The sequence below is a fragment of the Pseudoliparis swirei genome, chromosome 7 (genome assembly GCF_029220125.1).
Source record: "Pseudoliparis swirei isolate HS2019 ecotype Mariana Trench chromosome 7, NWPU_hadal_v1, whole genome shotgun sequence".
NCBI classification, from domain to species: Eukaryota; Metazoa; Chordata; class Actinopteri; order Perciformes; family Liparidae; genus Pseudoliparis; species Pseudoliparis swirei.
The window spans coordinates 18,141,194-18,160,073 of NC_079394.1; the positions used below are offsets into that span (position 1 = coordinate 18,141,194).

An 18,880-nucleotide genomic window follows, 5' to 3' on the forward strand; every position below is an offset into this window, starting at 1 on the left:
GAGCCCGGTCTGCTGCCTTTAACTCCGGGATCCTGATCAGTACAGGAAGTCCAGATACGACCTTTGAGGGCCATCAAAGCTGCAAAGAGGACATACAGGAGCAAGGTGGAGTCTAGCTACCATGGCTCTGACCCCAGGCGCATGTGGAGTGGATTAAGAGCCATTACAGACTACAAGGGGAGGGGCTGCAGTGAGACCCAGTCCTCTGTCCTTCTTCCAGACGAGCTGAATGCTTTTTTCGCTCGTTTGAAAGGGACAGTGACCCCCTGCAGCGGAGCTACCTGAGGCCCAACCAGTGGTGTGCCTACTATAACTGTAGCAGAGGTGAGGCGCTGCTTCAATAAGATCAACCTCGCAAGGCACCTGGCCCGGATGGCATATCAGGTAGGGCCCTCAGGGGTTGCGCTGACCAGCTAGCGGGGTCTTCAGCGACATCTTCAACCTCTCCCTCAGCCTGTCTGTACTCCCACATGCTTCAAACGGACCACCATCGTCCCTGTGCCCAAGATCACCAAGGTCACCTGCTTGAATGACTACCGCCCGGTAGCACTGACCTCTGTGATCATGAAGTGCTTTGAGCGGCTGGTCAAATCATTCATCTGCTCCTTGCTGCCTTCCACCCTGGACCCGATGCAGTTTGCATACCGGTCCAACCGGTCTACAGACGATGCCATAGCCCTGACCACGCACACCGCCCTCACCCACCTGGACAAAGGGAATACATATGTGAGAATGCTGTTCATTGACTACAGTTCAGCATTCAATACCATCATCCTCCAGACTCGTCTCAAGCTCGTGGACCTGGGACTAAGCACCTCCCTATGCAAATGGGTCTTCGACTTCCTGACGGGGAGGCCACAGGTGGTGAGAATCGGTGACCGCACCTCATCTACAGTCATCACCAACACAGGCACCCCCCAGGGCTGTGTGCTCAGCCCCCTCCTGTTCTCCTTGTTCACACATGACTGTGTAGCTACGCACAGCTCCAACCTAATTGTCAAGTTTGCTGATGACACAACCATTGTGGGCCTCATCACTGGCAATGATGAGTCAGCCTACAGAGAGGAGGTTGCTACCCTGACTACATGGTGTCAGGATAATAGCCTCTCTCAACATCAGCAAGACAAAGGAGATGATTGTGGACTTTAGGAGACGGCAGGTGGAGGAGCACGCACCCCTGCATATCAACGGTTCTGCAGTGGAAATGGTCAGCTGCTTCAGGTTCCTCGGGTCAACATCAGCAACGACCTCACCTGGTCTGCTCACACAGACAAGGTGGTCAAAGCGGCCCGGAAGCGCCTCTTCTTCCTGAGGAGACTGAAGAAGTTTGGCATGGATTCAGTCATCCTCACCAATTTCTACAGATGCACAATAGAAAGCATCCTGACTGGGTGCATCACAGTGTGGTATGGGAGCTGCACAGCCAAGGACCGCAAGGCCCTACGTCGTGTGGTCAGGACTGCGGAGTTCATCATCGGTAGGGAGCTCCCAGCCCTGCAGGACACATACCGCACACGATGCCTCAGGAAGACTGGCAGGATCCTAAAGGACTGCCATCATCCAGCCTTCAGCCTGTTCACCCCGCTGCCTTCTGGAAGGCGGTACCGTAGCATCCGGTCTCGCACACAGAGACTGGAGAACAGTTTCTTCCCGAGAGCCATCAGGCTGCTCAATGGACACTGACACACGATCGACACTTTTGCACTCGACACTTTTGCACTCGACACTTTACACTCGTCACTTTACATACACTGTCACTTTCAGCCTGTACTTACACTACACTTTCTATTGCACTACCTGCTTTCACTACCTGCTACTCCCATTTGTCTGTAGTTTAGTTATGTGTATTATATGTTAGTATTATGTTCAGAGTTCTTGTACAGTGTGTATGTCATTTTATATTATGTTCGGCTATGATAGTTGTTGTGTGGGGCCTTGTCCTAAGAATTTCAGTGCCCAGTCTGACCCTGTGTCATTCTGTGTATCTGACAATAAAAGACTTGACTTGACTTGACTTGAAATACACACCCCACCAGGAAAAACGGTCAACCAAAAGCCATATCGGGTGCCCGAGGCCCGTAAAAAGGTTATTGACGAGGAGGTAAGGAAGATGTTGAAGTTGAATGTCATTGAGGAATCCAAGAGTGCCTGGTCAAGCCCCATTGTTCTGGCTAACAAGCTGGACAACTCTGTGCGGTTTTGTAATGATTTCAGAAAAGTGAACGAAATGTCTGAATTTGATGCCTATCCCATGCCTCGTGTTGACGAGTTGATTGAAAGCCTGGGCTATGCACGATTCCTAACAACACTGGATCTCACAAAGGGTTATTGGCAGGTCCCCTTATCAGCGGAATCAAAAGAGAAGACAGCCTTTGCCACCCCGGGAGGCCTTTGGCAGTACCGGATGATGCCCTTTGGACTGTTTGGAGCGCCTGCCACGTTCCAGCGCTTGATGAATCAGGTACTCAAGCCCCATCAAGAGTATGCTTCGGCCTATTTGGATGACGTTGTCATTCAGAGCCCAGACTGGGCAAGTCACCTACCGAGGGTGCAGAAGGTTCTGGAGTCCCTCCGACAGGCAGGCTTGACGGCGAACCCCAAGAAATGTAAGCTGGCCTTCGGGGAGACAAACTACTTGGGATACACTATCGGGCAAGGCCTTGTCAAACCCCAGGAGGCAAAACTCGGTGGTGCCATACAAGACTGGCCAAAACCACTGACCAAGAAGCAGGTGAGATCCTTTTTAGGCCTTGCTAACTATTACCGGCGGTTCATCCCTGACTTTTCTACGATAGCGGCCCCTCTCACCGAACTGACGCCCAAGAAACACTCCCGGATGGTGACATGGTCCCCGGATGCAGAAGAAGCGTTTGACAACCTGAAGAGGGCCTTGTGTTCAAAACCGGTCCTTACGGCCCCTGACTTCAGCAAGGAGTTTGTGGTTCAGGCAGATGCCTCGGAGGTGGGTCTGGGGGCTGTACTAGCCCAGATCAAGGAAGGTGAGGAACACCCCATTCTTTATTTGAGTCGGAAGTTGCTTCCCAGAGAGAAGAACTATGCCACCGTGGAAAAAGAGTGCCTTGCCTTAAAATGGGCTCTGGAAACCCTCAAGTACTACCTGCTGGGAAGAAGATTCACTCTGGTGACAGATCATTCACCGTTACAATGGATGGCAAAAAACAAAGAGACAAACAACAGGGTAACTAGGTGGTTTTTAAGCCTCCAGCCTTTTAACTTCTCTGTTGTTCACAGGCCAGGACGGCGCCATGGAAACGCGGATGCCCTGTCCCGCCGTGATGCCTTCTGGTCTTCTTTCACCCTGCCGAGGACGTCAGGCCCAGGGAGAGGGATATGTGGCATCACAAGGGGCCAGGTAGTGGAGGGACGTTACCTTCCCACTCCAGTACAGCGGCCACCTGACAAAATGGCCGCTCTGGTGGAAACTACAGCTCCCAGACTGCCTCACCACGCACCCAGCTGCAGGTGCTTAGGACAACTAATTGAGGCAGGGCTGGGAAGCTTAAGAGGAGACAGAGGGGAGAGCGGAAGGAGGGAAGGAGCTCCAGTATGAACCCAAGCGCACGAGAACAACCCAGAGGAGGACTTTGTTAAATGGACTTTGCTGGAAGATAAGTTTTGTTTAAAGAACCTTTTTCTCCCCCCACCCCAGGACGCTTTTTGTTGAACTATGGACTTTTTCTTATTTTTGTTGGAATAAATAAACCTTCCCGTTCATTTTAAACATTTCACTTTTGCCAGTTTTTACTTCTCCCTTGCACTGCCCCACCCTAGACGGCACTAGGGACAGCCCGTGACGTGACAGTAGCAACTGTGTTAAAAGTTAACAAATATAAAAGATACGCACATATATTCTGTTATGTCTTGGGCTTAACACATCAGGCTGCCATCGAGCACCAACAGTGGAGAGGTTATGTTTACCGTCTGCTATTTTCTTTATTGGGCTGTTCCAGGTGCTGACCATTATAAACCTAGCAAATACTCACTTTACAAATAAGAGGATTGCCCGAACGCTACAACAGTGCAATTGTACGGGTTTAAAGGCCAGAAAGATAGTTATGGTTGTGGAAACAAACATCCAGGCCAACGGCTGCATTTAAAAGACGTTCAGCTCCTTTGTGACATTAATAAAGAAAAAATCCTACAAGAATCGGTCTACAGATACATTATACGCCTTTTATAACTCATACACTCTTATTCACACATCACTGCATATACCAGGCTTTTTAAATGTCTTTACTGATTAATCAACTAAAGACGGGAAAATAATAATAAAAAATTTAATCTTTGTTTACATATGAACTTTTTATTTAAAGGACAAGATTTTAGATTTTCATTTATACAAGGTATACAATAGTTTTGAATGCTACTGAAGTCAATTTTTATTTCATCATTAAATATGTCCTTTGATTTAAAGCCCTTTAACAGGATTTGGTATGCCATATAATTCTTTTGTCATGTCACTGAAGTAAACAAGTTTTCCGATGCCGGGTTTTCCAAGTTTTGTTTTTCCGGCAAAGAATCATCAGCATCCAGGTCGATTGTGGAAATCATAGCCGTTTTAAGTCGCTGAGGGTTAGAGAAGGCAACAATTTAGAAACTAACATATCCGGAAAGAAATATTCAATCACATCTGGACAGCTCAGGCAAAAAGACACTATAATAGACTGGATGGATTGCCGTTAGATGTTGGACAGACATTCATGAATCCTAGAGGATGAGACCAAGTGACGTTACTGTTTTATTCCATTTGCCACCATGGGGTTGATATTTTTTTCACTACCTGGAATTTTTTTAATTTAGTTCAATATTTTAGTATGTGACCAAATATCAGCACTAAAAATGACATTCACATCAGCCTCAGCTGTATTTACATTGTGAGCCGCTAGCATGGTTTCAAACATTCAGACTTGTTTAATGGTAGAGAATCTGAAGAGCTATCCACATGCTTAATGTGTCTTGTACTCACCTGTAGAAGTGAGCCTTTGTGCCTAGAGATCTCGTGAATAGCTCCGAGGGGGATCCACACTATGGAGACCAGTGAGACGCCCCAGCCCATCACTTCAGCCCATGCTGGGTATGTATACTTCCCATAGTGAGCAGGAGTGTACTGGACAAGACTGGATATCAGTATACACTATGAAGGAAAACGATATTCTTAAAACTTAATTAAATAACCATTGTGATTAACATTATTTGACATGTAATCCTCTTTAAAGCTCACCAGCACCAATAGTGGGCAGATCAGCCGCCAACACACACGAAAGTAGATGTTTGGAGTTTTTCCTTGCATCCTCTCGACCATTAGGCAGAGTCTTGGGACTCCTGATGGGAAAAGACAAGAGCCGACTCAACACTTGAGGTTGTGGATATGAAATGTGTTTTGAATTCAGTTTTAATAATTAACCAGCCACAGCAAAGTCTAAAACCATAAACATGACTTCTTGGTTTGAACTTATGAACATTATGTGGATCTTACCAAAGACCCAGCACACAGCGACAACTTCAAAGAAAGCCAGGAACACAAGTGACACCACAGCGGTGTGGTGGTCCATCAACTGGAACACAAATATGCCTCCCTGTGCAGGAGGGGGGAGAGAGAGAGGAAGACCAACATTACTAAACTGTCACTAGTGGTACGACTGTTTCCACATGTAGTCGTCCAAATATACTCAGATGTACTGACAAGTAACGAGTTTTGTTGTAAATACTGTACCTTGGTGACATGAGGAATCCCCAGGATAAAGCCAACGATGCACATAACCAGGGTCAGCAGCTCCTCCCTCTTTAGGAAACGCAGAATTTGGGGGCCAAACTCATCTTTTATGAATGTTATAGCCACTTCAACTGTGGCAAACTGCGGCACACAGAGAACACATGCATTGGAAAGTAATAACTCCTGTTTAACAAATGTGATTTCCACTTGATTTGTTATGCCTTTGAGCCATTCTGACATCTTGGTTTTGGGTGCAGTTATGAGGCTGTGCAAAGAGCTGGGTAACTATGACGACAGAGTTGAATGTGGAAGGAGTTAAAACAAATATTGGTTGTTCATGACAAACGTAAGCAGCCAACAGGAAAAGAAGGAAATGGGAAGTGTATTTAGCCGTATCAGGATAGGCATCGTTTTAAATATAAATGTTCAGCTTATTTTGACGATCAATACAACATTTTAATTTCTCAATTACTTATCACCAAATACCTGCAAAACTGTAATATAATTGAATTATGCTTAGCAAATGTGTGCATGCTAACATGGTAAACGATGGTGCACATTACACCTGCTACACATCACCCCTTAAGCATTGTTGTTGTGAGCATGTCACATGTTGTGTTAGTATATTAGCTCAAAGCCCAGATATGCATATGTGCAGACTCACAGAGGCCTTCGCAGCTTGACTGTAGACGCTTGTTATTTGATCTGGTTGGATGGCGTGTTCATCTTTTAGCAGCCAGACTATATATATATATTATACTTAACTATCCATGGACCAATATGTAGCCTGACCATTTTAAATACAACTTTAACTTATCAGCTACATAAATCATCAGCTTGTGGGATCTGAAAAAAGGAATAGAATAGTTTACTGTACCAATGGACATACAGTGGGGGGGAATAAAACTAACCAGTCATTCTAATGACGATTTTTACATTTAAGTTAGTTAGAGTCTCAGTCAGTCAGTGTTAGCAGCAATTTATTTATCAAACCTCCAAAATGGTCAGAAATGGTCGGTCTGAATGTACACAGTTGTGAAAAGAGAGTAGAAATCTTCTGTACTGGCTTTGACTACATTAGTTAACTGATAACAACATCCGCTTTTTCCTTTCCTGAGACAAAGTAAAGCCAAGTCACTGTTAATATGAGTGTTCGAGGTGTTTACCTGACTGTCCAGGCCTAGACACAGCAGCATAAAGAAGAACAGAGGTGCCCACAGCTGATAGAAAGGCATGGTGGAGAGGACTTCAGGGTACACAACAAACACCAAACCAGGACCTGAAACAGATACAGTTACGGTGTCATTAGGCCTGAAAGATGCAAATGTACACATATTCACAAATTCAGCTGATATCTGTCAAGAAGTACACTTTCCTTTTTTTTTATTACACAAAGTAGATATGTTTATTTGGGAGCTTTAGATGTGCTGGAAGGTGGTCTTTGTTATCTTTGGACTGAGCCAGGCGAGCTGTTACCCCCAGTGTTCATGCTAAGCTAAGCGGCGGCTGGCTACTGTAATTCCAAAGGAGCTGTAGTTTAGTTTTGAAATTCAATAAAATCTTATTTTGTATTTAATTGCAGCTGTAGTTTAGCTTAAGCCCAGTGATGTTACGAGAAACAAACTCCCAGGAGAGGTCGTGACATTACTTTGAACCAGCCAAACTGCAGTGCAGAGCAAGTAGAGTAACCACAGATATATAGAGCGTATTCACTCACGTGACCACAACAAACTCTGGCGGCCATGTTGGGGTCCCACCACGGCATTGTTTTGCTTGTTTGTATGTCGCTCTTCTCTTAGAAATGACTATTATATCCTGAAGGAGACACGATTTCAGTTCAAAGCGGTGTGCCTTGTGATTATGGTACTGTGCCTCATTGTTGGATGTGGGACTAATGATTCAGAATATGGGTTTATCAGCTCAACAAGACAGGCTATTACTTCAACTTGTCATGCATCTACTTCGGCTTCACTCGGCGTATGAGCGTTAGGACTATTCTGTTGATACATCAAGTTGTGGGCACGTTTCCATTGACACACTCTCGTCAATAATCTCTTTTTGCTTTTTTTCGCCGAGCGAAAATCAATGTTTCACTTGCGCAAAAGGAACTGTGGATGGAAACTTGGGAGGAAGCCATGAACATGGCAACTCCGTTGGGCGATGTCTGCCTTTCCGCTGTGATTCATTTCAAGGTAAAATAAAACACTGGCTACATGGGAACAGCATCAGCACGGCCAGCCAAACAGTCACTGCTGGTCCTGAATGAGCTGGAAGCGGCTTCATCAGACACTCGTCCTGGAGGCGGAACTGTGACTACGGATCATATATGAACCCAGACACGGGGCGCTTGATGTTCCGACATTTGTGGTATTTCCACAACAAGTATAACGCAGAAATAGTTGTTAATGTCCCATGGTCGATAGCGGAAATGAAAACTGTTTTACAGGAATGTGACCGGGCTATGTGCTGGTAACTAGGGGTAACTAGCGAATACCACAAAGTGTTGAGCGAGTAAAATCAGGTAAAAAAGCGTTGCGAATATTAAATTCCAACCGCTGAAATCTTTCTTTGGTAATGCAGAAGGACATGAGGTTGCTGGGCTCTCGCATAATCAAACAGCGGACACGATAGCAGGTCAACTTCTTCTGACATTTAATAAGTGGGACCCCAAGATGGCGCGATTGAGATTCTGACGTCACGTGAATACGCTCTATACAGTGTCCCCTCACAGGATCCTTATCTGAACCCGGGCGGAACACCAGTTGCGTCTCCTTTTAATAATGCATTGCTTTAGGCTACTTTCCTGCTCTGATGTTATACAAGCTTTTGTTTTTTTAAGCAAAGATCCCTCCGTTTTCTTTTCATTCCGGTAACCTAAACCTTTTCTCAACTCACTGCTGATCCAGACATATGGCATCCGAAACATTATAACAAAATTAAGTTGTGTTCATGAATGGCAATAAGTCATAACAGCTTCTTAAGGTCTACTTTAGCAATTTAATATTACTGCTAAATAAACAAGAGACAGATTAAAGTTGAGACAGAAAAGGTTGTCCGAGTTGAGTTGTCCTTACTTTTAATCTCTATTATGGATCAAGCTCCAAAAACACTGGACTCAACAATACCCATAATACAATAGCATTTTATAAACCCTTCACATCCAATTTGTTCGGCAGGCTTTACCCGAATGACATTATCAGGATATATATATATAGTTTTACTTATAAAGCTTCTTCTGAGTACTACTCCTCAACATGAATAAACTCAACTTCTTCACATCTGTAAAATAAGTGTCGCTTTGTTAATTGTATACTGCCACAAAATACCCCTGAGGGACAGAACATTTAAAAACAGAGTGTGGGAACTGTTTGTATGTCCATCTCTATTTGCGTAAGATGACATAATTTTATACATCACATAAAGTCCAAAATAAAACAAAGCTATGAGATGGTGGCGCAATGATCTTTCTGGACTTGATGCTTACCATCTGTCGCTATGTTTTCCACTGGAAGGTTATGTATATGAGCCATGTAGCCAATAGCTGAGAAGATCACAAAGCCAGCCAGGATACTCGTGAATGAGTTGGTAACTGATACAATTAAAGCGTCCCTGGGAAGGAAGGAGGAAAAAATAAATTGAACTGTGGAAAGAGAAAACCAAACATGCTGACCCTCTTTGCTACTCTGCTGCAACACAGACAACTGTAATCAAGTTTTTAATCAAGTGTATAGTGGATGGTCTTGGAGTAACTTGTGGTCACGGTATAAATAAATATTTATTGTATTTTAAGTCAAGGCAGTCGGTTGTATTTTTGGAGGTGTGTGGTAGTGCCTCCATATACACTGAGGGAAGCACAGTTGATATTCAGTTAAAGACACAGTACAACTTTTCCAGAAAGAGTTTTCAATATTTACCGGAGAATGTTGTTGTTGAACTTGTTGTAACTAGCCATCGAAATCATGGAGCCAAACGCTATTCCAATGGAGTTAAACACCTGGGCAGCGGCATTAACCCAGACCTGTGATGGGATGAAGAAGAGCAAACATGATCAACCATTGAGCGGTTTCATTTAGTTCTTTATTTTTTTAACTATTAGCTGCTTTTACTAAACATGTTTACAGTGTTTTAGCTTTACCTTCTCTAAATGTATTTGATTGGACATTTAGTAATGAATATTTAATGTTAACAAGACGTGTTCTTGTACTTCTGAGGGGTCAAGTAAGACCCAGCTGTCGCCGGTCCAGACCATTGTAGGTTATCTGAAGCCCCATCTCTGAATCTCGTTACTCTCTGTCCTGAAATTATATTCTCGCAGCTGCTCCTCAAATCTTTAAAGCCAAATTCTTCGCTTTCTAAAATGTCCAGAGTACAATGTAAGCTGTTTATTGCGTTCATTGCTGTAATGATGTCTTCCTTGCTTCCCTTCTCGCAGTTCTGGCTTTTGCAGAGTTTGGAGCTCAAGCAAACACAAGATAACAACCTATTCTCTGAAAGGAGAGGCTTCAATCCAAGATAATTAATGATTTTTGCATTAAATTGCCTGCTCTCTGACACATACAGGCAAGTTAAATATAAATGTAATACCCTATAAAATAATGAACTTGATTTAAACAACTAAAAGTTGGTTTCAACCATCTGATGCCAATATGTAACCAGCTTTCTTTCCCTTCCCCCCATTCATAAAAAGAGTCTCACCTTCACTTCAAACAATTTTCCCCAGACAGGTGTCACAAAGTAGAGGATACCATTTTTTGCTCCAGGAAGCTGCACATTGTTGATGAGCAGGGCAAACAGGATGAAGTATGGGAATATCGCAGTGAAATACACGACCTGTGTGACCCGGAAAGAGAGAAGCAGGAACTGATCAATGTGTGGGTTTGTTGTGTACATGGCGTTGTAACAGTTGAGCTACTTTTCAGTGAAACTAGTGAGGAAGATTTGTGTTTTGCATGAAAGGGAATACCTATGGGTCATGTTATCAAGTCAGGTCAAAGCTCTTCTACATTTCATTTGATTGTGAATTGTCTAAACAAACATGTTTGTTTTGCATGTGAAGTTTGTCTTGTGTGTTTTTAAAACACATATATGTATTCTCTTCATGACTATGAAACAAAAGTATTCCACTTGAAAAAGAAATAATACATAACATAGAATATGGTGCATTAAAAAAGGATATTGTACAAACACTATTCAGAGTAAAACACTTGTTTTAAATGTCATTCCTAGAAAGAAAAGAAATACAGCAATATCCCCCTGGCTTAACCCTTGTGTTGCCTTCGGGTCATTTTGACCCGATTCAATGTTTAACCCTCCTGTCGCCTTCGGGTCAATTTGACCCGATTCAATGTTTAATGTCGGTGTTCTTTCGGGAGTCAACAAACAAACATAAAGTACCTCACACTTAAACTTGGAAAACAATATTAATTCTAATAATTTTCTGTAGATTTTAATAGCTGGGGTCATATTGACCTCAAGGGTAAAATATGTTAGTAAATATAAAGGTAACAGGAGGGTTAAACATTGAATCGGGTCATATTGACCCGAAGGCGACAGGAGGGTGAAACATTGAATCGGGTCAAATTGACCCGAAGGCAACACAAGGGTTAAAAACATCTGAAATTGCTTAGTTGCTCACATTAAGTGGGACAAAATGTCCAAAGACGGAATGTTTTCAAAGAAAAAATGTGCTAATCTTCTGACCTTGCCAGTGGATTTGACTCCTTTAAATATGCATAAATACACGATGACCCAGGATAAGATTAGATAGCCAAAGAGTTCCCAGCGAATGCCACCAGCTTCTTCAATGCCACTGGTTTTCTGCAGTAGACTGTGACTAGAAAGAAGAAAAATGAGTGTCAAAATACAAATAAGTGATCCCCATTATTCCATCTTCAACAGGACTGTGTGGGTGATGTTAGGTCAGCCCACACACTTCAGAGCAATGAGAAGGGCCCAAACTAAAACAAATACATAAAGCTGCCGGAGAAAGCAGTTAAAATAGTTCTCAGCGCCTTGAAGCGTAACACTATTTCAATGAGGGCCGTTTCCTCCAGTAAATATAAGAACATAAATAGTGTGAATATGAAGATGAAAATGCAGTGCACTATTCTCACTCAAAGAACTGTTGGCTGGCCGACTGCAGGTGGGTGCTGTTGCCGGGCAAACCACTGGAACAGTTTCCGACAGCATTCCAGGTGTTGTTGCAGGATGTCCAGGGGAGGGTCGCTCCGAACGAGTTGAAGAAATAGTAAAGTGTCCAGCTCATGAGCACATTGTAGTACGTGGAGAACACAAAGGAGATAACAACTGTGGCCAAACCAACACCTGCAGAGTGACACGCAGGGAGGGACGACACGGCGTGAGACACGGCTCTGCAGAAATCATGCCACCTGTCATAAAATCTGTCAGTTTCAATTAATTAGAATTAGGATCACAGTTCTGGGTATAGACTACATCAACGCTCATACAGATAAGACAGAGAGAAGAGCCAACACTGCAGCTTCATCTCTGGTCACTGGAGGCCCAGATAAATTCAAGCAAACTCGGTCAAAGATTAAAGGCATTCCTGGAGCCATGGATTAGAAATTCCACTTTGTCATTTTGGCCTGTGAATAAAACAGGCTCTTCACCAAATGGATAAAGGTGAGATCAAAGCCCTCCAACAGATGTCAATTATTCAGGCATTTAACACCTGTGGTTCTTAGCCGTGGTCAGATTTCAGTTTGGGGTGTGCGTCTGTGTGTGCCATGGGTATGTTTCTGTTTGTTTCCCTTGACTCAGCCTCAGGCAATCAGCTAACATTTTTCCATTTGACTAAATACATTTTGATTATCAATAATTTTGGCAAATATGCTCATTTGCTGACTTGATGTGAAGTTGTCGCTAAATATGTAGCTAGCATTGGGTAGTTTGGTTTAGCACAGAGCCTTGAGGCAGTTCTGCCTCCCAGCACAATAAAAGCTCCTTAATCTACATGTAATATTAGATCCGTTACATCTTAAAACAAAAGGAGAAATGTACAAATAAAATGTGTGCCAGACTATATTTATTCCATTTCTAAACTAAATACCGGGAGTTCAACCGTTTGTCAGACAACAGGTCTGGCCAATAAATACTCCAGCACATAAACCCCTGGAATATGTGAAGATGGAATAGCAATTGGTCGTTTATACTAATGTTTACACAAATAATAACGGGCGGATAGCCCCAGCTACATATTTACCACACTGTGGTAGAAAGGCATTCATTTCCCATCAAACTCCCAACAAGAAAGCGAATGAGCAAATTTCCAAAGATATCAAACTATTTTTTTGCTATTACTATCCCCTTTCTAGATATTTTGCCTCATGTCATCCTCGTCGTCTTTATCATTTGAGAATGATAGAGACATGTTATCCCGCTGATGACAACACTGTCCCTAATTTTCTGCAGAACATAAAAACGTTGCTTCCTGAAAACCTTATTCCTCCTGCCTGTAGACTGGAATGCCACGCTATACTACACAGCTCCGTGTAATCCTAGTGACCGACCCAAAGGAAACCCCGTCTGAGCTGCAGGATCAGCTAGAACCACTTTGTATGGTCACCGTTAAACTCTACTACCGTTGTTATTGCCCGTTTGCCTCTTCGCTCTAGACCTCTATCTGCCCGCTCCACTGGTACATCAGACACACTTTAAACGCTGAAGTCAAACTGCCAAAACACATCAGTCTGCTTGAGTCGAAAACAAGCAGCGCTGACAAAGATAGAGGGAATCAGTCTGAGCCATCTATCCTCTTCTGCCTCTTCTTCATCAGTTTATGAACCTGCAGTGCCTCCCGTGTCCACTAGACGCTCTTACAGGGACAAATGAGTCTATCAACAAAATAGTGGCAGTACATTTAAACAATTAAAATCATAAATCTGTATGCTATGATTGTGCATACTGCAGTGAATTAGACACTAAAATATGTGTAGATTTATGATTGATTTTTGTTGGCATCGAAATCAAATGTACATCACAGCAAACTGTACTGAGTGTCACAGGGAAGAATAGAAAGAACATAGAGAAAAAGAACTACCTGCTTTTGGCCCTTGCTAGCACAGAGCAATTACCAGGGAGAAATGAGTGATAAATCAAGGGAAGGACCCATACGTTTTGACCGGGTAGATAATCTCTGTCTTTTAGGAGATAAGAAAACGACGGAGAAAAATGTTAAGTTAGAACAAGACAGAGAACATTTTCAATGTACACCCATAAGTACTGATTGTCGATGGCGGGGCTCTTGTGGGATCTGCCAGTGACTGCTGGTGCTTTCTGTGTCAACACATTTAACTTAATTCATCATGTTTGAGTTACAATTTTGCAATTCCAGAGGATTTATGATTAAAATGTTGAGATAAAGATTCAAGAGACAAAAAAAACTGATTACAGCAGTGATTGCAATGTTCACTCGACAAGATCCCTTCCATCAACATGTGAAAACAATACATTCATTAGATAGAAAAGGACATTCATTTAAAAAAAGAAGACAGAAAATATTAATAGTCTTTAACTCTTAAACTTAATTAAGCGTAGAGATTAGAAAATTGTGTAAATGTTCATAAAAGTCCTAAATAATACCTGATTTCGTAGTTTTTTTTAAAATCACTTGCTTCTTGACACATTGATGAAGAAACAACAAACAAATACAATGAGGACCAAAAACAAGCCCAGCATAACTAAAGAGAAATACAATTGGACTGTAAATCAGAAGTACTAGTGTAGGGCCCATTCCAAACATGCCCGATCAGTACGGTTCTCTTTGTTTACAAACTATATGGATTTCTGGGTCTGGTGGTTAATAATTAACTTTTTGGGGATTTTATTTGTTGTATGAAAGTGGATTGTAGTAAAATGTTCATGGTAAAAACTATATTTCGAAATCACTATATAAAAGTTTAATGACTGAAGTTACCACTCTCTAAATGTAGTTTAAAAGTATGCATTTCTGAAGGATTGTTCACGTTACATGCTGCTGGTCATGTGCCAGACTTTGTAAACATACGTGAATAGCAAAAAGAGACCAAAAAAACCAACATTATCTGTTTGATCGTCATCCTCGCCACAGAGGAGCCTTTGGTCTGGAGAGTCACTCACCTTTCAACAAGGGACATATTTTGATGAGAGCATGCACTGGCCCTAAGCGAGTGTACTGCCCAATAGCAAACTCCATGAAGAGCAGAGGAATGCCACACAGGAGAACCATGATGAGATACGGCACCACAAAGGCACCTGGACCAGAAACAGGAAACAGCAGTGAGTGACTGATACAGGTCTAACCTGATGTTATCTATATAACTGCTACATGGCCAACGGGATGTAGTAGCTGCTGAGTCATGCAGATAGAGCATATTTTCTAGTCCTTAAAAACAAATATACTGTCTATTATTAAAAATAACTCTTAATTACCAACTGACTCATTGTTTAACATTTTTTTAGATTGGCAACCACATCTGACATATATGAAAAGAAAAGGCTAAACGTGGGGGGGGGGGGGGGGGCGTATCACGGCAGAGCGATGCGCGTTTTTTTTAAAAATTAACATTCGGGGCTAATTAAAAAACATCCTGGGCTTTAGCCCCGGGTTTTTTAGCCGAGGGACGCCACTGCTGTATTCAACCCCAGGGGGAATTTCTTGAAAAAGCAGCAAAACGTTTTTTTACAAATATACAATACAATAAGATAGCAGGGCATATTACTTTAAATAATTTAAATAATAAAGGAAATGAAAATGTAAAAAATAAAATAAAAATGAAAGTTTATGTTATTATACCTTCCCCAATATGTGCTGGAATAAACTCTAGCCACAGTTTTTTTTTTAAAGAGCAAAGCAAGTTGTTTATTAAATGGTTTTAAGACAACAATAATTGTCAAAGTTATGAAAGATTTCCTTCCCTTTTAAATTTAAGCTGAAATTAGTTGGGGATCCACTAGTTTATGTTGTTATGACCAGGGGTGCACATAACTGGTACGCAGGTACACATGCGCGAAGATAATCAACAATATGTAATGCCACTTGTGTTACTTCGCGCCTTTGCGTACTTGACCGATCTGATATTGATCGTCTCTAACCAGCAGCACGTCATTTCTGTCTCTACGTGTCGCGTTAACTCTTCTCCGCTCTCCGTCTCGCACGCCGCAGAGCTCCGATGCCGGCGTGTGCGCGCACATCGGGACGAAAAAAAACTAGGGCTGTCAATCGATTTAAAAAAATTAACTAATTAATCGCACATTATGAAATTGCGATTAATTAATCGCAATAAAAAGTTTAAAGTTAAAAGTTCATTCTTTTTAAAGACCAAACTTCACACAGAGCTGTGTTTCAAAGAGGCTCCTACCTATAAAGTGCCAGCGAGGTATTTAATATTGTGGATGATAAATTGTTTCTTCAGTGAAACATCAGATTAGTAAAAAAAAAGAAGTATATTGAGACCCCATTGGTCCTGTCATCTTTACCACTGAACAGCAGAACCAGTGGCCTTGGTAAACTGACTGACATTCAAATATGTCCTGTTCACCCTCTGGAGGCTGGGGGCATTTTCTCCATTTTACAAAAAAAATTAAATTCACCTTTTAAAGGCGTTTGCATATGACACATACCCACGTGTTCTACATCAAACATTCCAGAACAATCTCAGCTCTATTCAATGAGGCTCAGTTGTCCTCGCGTCGTGTTCTCTGCTCTCTGACAGGCTGCTATAGAGCTGCTATAGAGCCTCACCCGTGAGGTGGGAGGTCCTTTGTGATTTACTGAGTGTTCATTGGTTGTTTTTTCCCCAAAACGTTGACAGACAAACGGATTGACCAATCACGTTGAAGGTTTCGTGTAACGAGTTCTTTCCGCGCCGCGTCACCCGACACGTCGCCCCTCCGTTCCTCTGTGTATCAGAGGGGGAGACGGGAGGAAGGAGGAGCAGGAGGAAACCCGACTGATTCATCCACGAGTTTAAACTGATTTATGCTCCTTATTTTCGCGGAAAAATAATTGTTTTAAAAACGGAAACAGTGTTAAACCGTACTGCCGCGGTTTGACACTCGGTTTGAGTGTAAAAACTTCAACGAACACCGAAAGTAAACAAAGTTGCGTTAATTGCGTTAAAATATTTTAGTGCGTTAACGCGGCCAAATTAATCGCATAGATTAACGCGTTAACGCTGACAGCCCTAAAAAAAACACTTGTAGTTGATAACTATTCCATCCTGCATGTGACTGCTCTTTATGCTCCAGACTTTAAGGGCTGTGTCAGGAACATTGTTAAAAGGGTAGTCAAAAATAGTATGACATGAACATCAACTTAATGGTTCTTTGACTTATTATTGGTACATGATTGTGCTGTGATGGTTTCCAGAGAGCTCTGGTAGTCCATGAAAGGTGACAAAGTTGAATTATGTGTGTGTGTGAGGGGATGGCAAGCTTGTAAATATTTTTTTATTGGTAAACAACACTTTTCTCTCCTATTGAAAATGAGGGAGAACACAGAACATCATGACTTCCTGTATTGAATAGTAGATGTATTTATTAGGTTCACAAGTTTAATCTATTACAATCTAATACACACAACTCAGCCATACACCTTTTGTAATGTGGGAGTCAGAAATGTGTAATATTAAATATGTTTATTATGTGTTCATAATTAAAAGTGCCGTTGTACACTATATTGTATAGCATATATAAATATCCTCTGCAACATGTGTTTATCATGTGCTTGTTATTTTACAGATCAGGATTAATAGAGCAAACATGCTCGACCTCGCTGACGGTCTTACCTCCTCCGCTGCTGTAGCACAGGTAGGGGAACCTCCACACGTTGCCCAGGCCCACCGCGTAGCCCACCGACGCCAGAATGAAGTCCAGCCGCCCGCTCCATGTGGGTCTCTGCGCCACCGCGTCCACTGGTCCCTCGTCGGCCCCCTTCAGGTCCACGGGTCTCAGAGCATAGTCGCTCTCGCCTTGGGGCATCTTTGGCTCGACCTCCATCGTGCTGCACAGCGGCAGTCTAACAGTCACAATGAGCGGTGCAGCGCTTCACTGAACCCGCCGAAAGGAAACCATCACCGCTCAGCTTAGGCCACACCAATAGCATCGAGTCGACGCGGAAACTGTCCCTGGGTAAAAGAAGAACACACAAAAAAGAAGAGTATTCTTTATTTTCTATGCTCTACTTAGAGCATAGACTAAGAGCGACACTGACCTCTCTGGATGTCTGTTCACACATAATTATCAGCATTATTTGTAATAAAAGCGTAAAGTATGCGCCAAGGATATTTAACCACACAGCGAGCGGCCACACGCAGAGCCCTCCGCTTTCCCTCCTGACTCCACCAACTCCGTCTTTTGTAACCAGAGTAGAGGGCTCATCAGTCAGAGCAGCGCAAGCCACTGTCACGTGAGCGCGCTCTGGGCACACCTTCTTTCAAAGTAAAAGCCCATCGGACTTGGAGCGCGCATTGAGGCTTTATTCCGTTGGCGATGACGCGCTCGTGGTACCTTGTGGCGACCCCTCCCTCCCACTCGGGGACCGGGTCTAGTTTGCTTTGTGTTATGTCTTTCAGGCTCTTCATCAGTTGATGAGCCACACCTGCGCCCGGAGGCGGCTGTAACGAGCTGCAGACCGACGAGGGTTTGCTGGCTGCGCTCCACAACAGCTTATGTGTGTTTGTTTGCCAGCTGTGTTCTTCTTTAACCCTTGTGTTGCCTTAGGGTCATTTTGACCCGAATCAATATTACACCCTCCCCCCGCCTTTGGGTCATTTTGACCCGATTCAATGTTTCACCCTCCTGTTACCTTTATATTTACTAACATATTTTACCCTTTGGGTTCAATTTGACGCCAGCAATTAAAACCTCCAGAAAATTATTAGAATTAATATTGTTTTCCAAGTTTAAGTGTGAGGCACTTTATGTTTGTTTGTTGACTACCGAAAGAACACCGACATTAAACATTGAATGGGGTCAAATTAATCCTAAAGCGGGGGGAGGGTGTAATATTGATTCGGGTCAAAATGACCCTAAGGCAACACAAGCAGGCACGTGCACAGATAGAGCCCTAGTGGTGCTCAAGCACCAGCCCTTTTGCCCTGGATGAGAAAAGTGCCCTTTTTGCTGGAGCCCACTTTTTTTATTCAT

General features: G+C 42.9%; 1 protein-coding gene across 1 annotated transcript; it reads right to left on the reverse strand.

Annotated features, from left to right (window-relative positions):
• Window positions 1–4,174: 4,174 nt before the first annotated feature.
• Window positions 4,175–18,036, reverse strand: si:ch211-225b11.1 (uncharacterized protein LOC561694 homolog). Its single transcript, XM_056419810.1, has 14 exons — window positions 17,946–18,036; window positions 17,521–17,859; window positions 14,852–14,986; window positions 11,848–12,058; window positions 11,435–11,567; window positions 10,430–10,564; window positions 9,649–9,752; window positions 9,219–9,343; window positions 6,901–7,013; window positions 5,735–5,875; window positions 5,498–5,597; window positions 5,243–5,343; window positions 4,988–5,155; window positions 4,175–4,587 (listed from the first exon to the last, which is right to left on the reverse strand). The coding sequence occupies exons 2-14, from the start codon at window positions 17,729–17,731 to the stop codon at window positions 4,474–4,476; spliced, it is 1,791 nt and encodes a 596-aa protein (XP_056275785.1). The 5' UTR covers window positions 17,732–17,859; window positions 17,946–18,036; the 3' UTR covers window positions 4,175–4,473.
• Window positions 18,037–18,880: the final 844 nt, after the last annotated feature.

Bases quoted from the DNA above. Each gene is read 5' to 3' on its own strand.
- si:ch211-225b11.1 (XM_056419810.1), bottom strand. From the start codon at position 17,731: ATGGAGGTCGAGCCAAAGATGCCCCAAGGCGAGAGCGACTATGCTCTG. The intron at 5,344-5,497 runs GTAAGATCCACA...TTTTCCCATCAG, and splicing joins CGCTGTGTGCTGGGTCTTTG to GAGTCCCAAGACTCTGCCTA. The intron at 5,156-5,242 runs GTGAGCTTTAAA...TTTCCTTCATAG, and splicing joins TCTGCCCACTATTGGTGCTG to TGTATACTGATATCCAGTCT.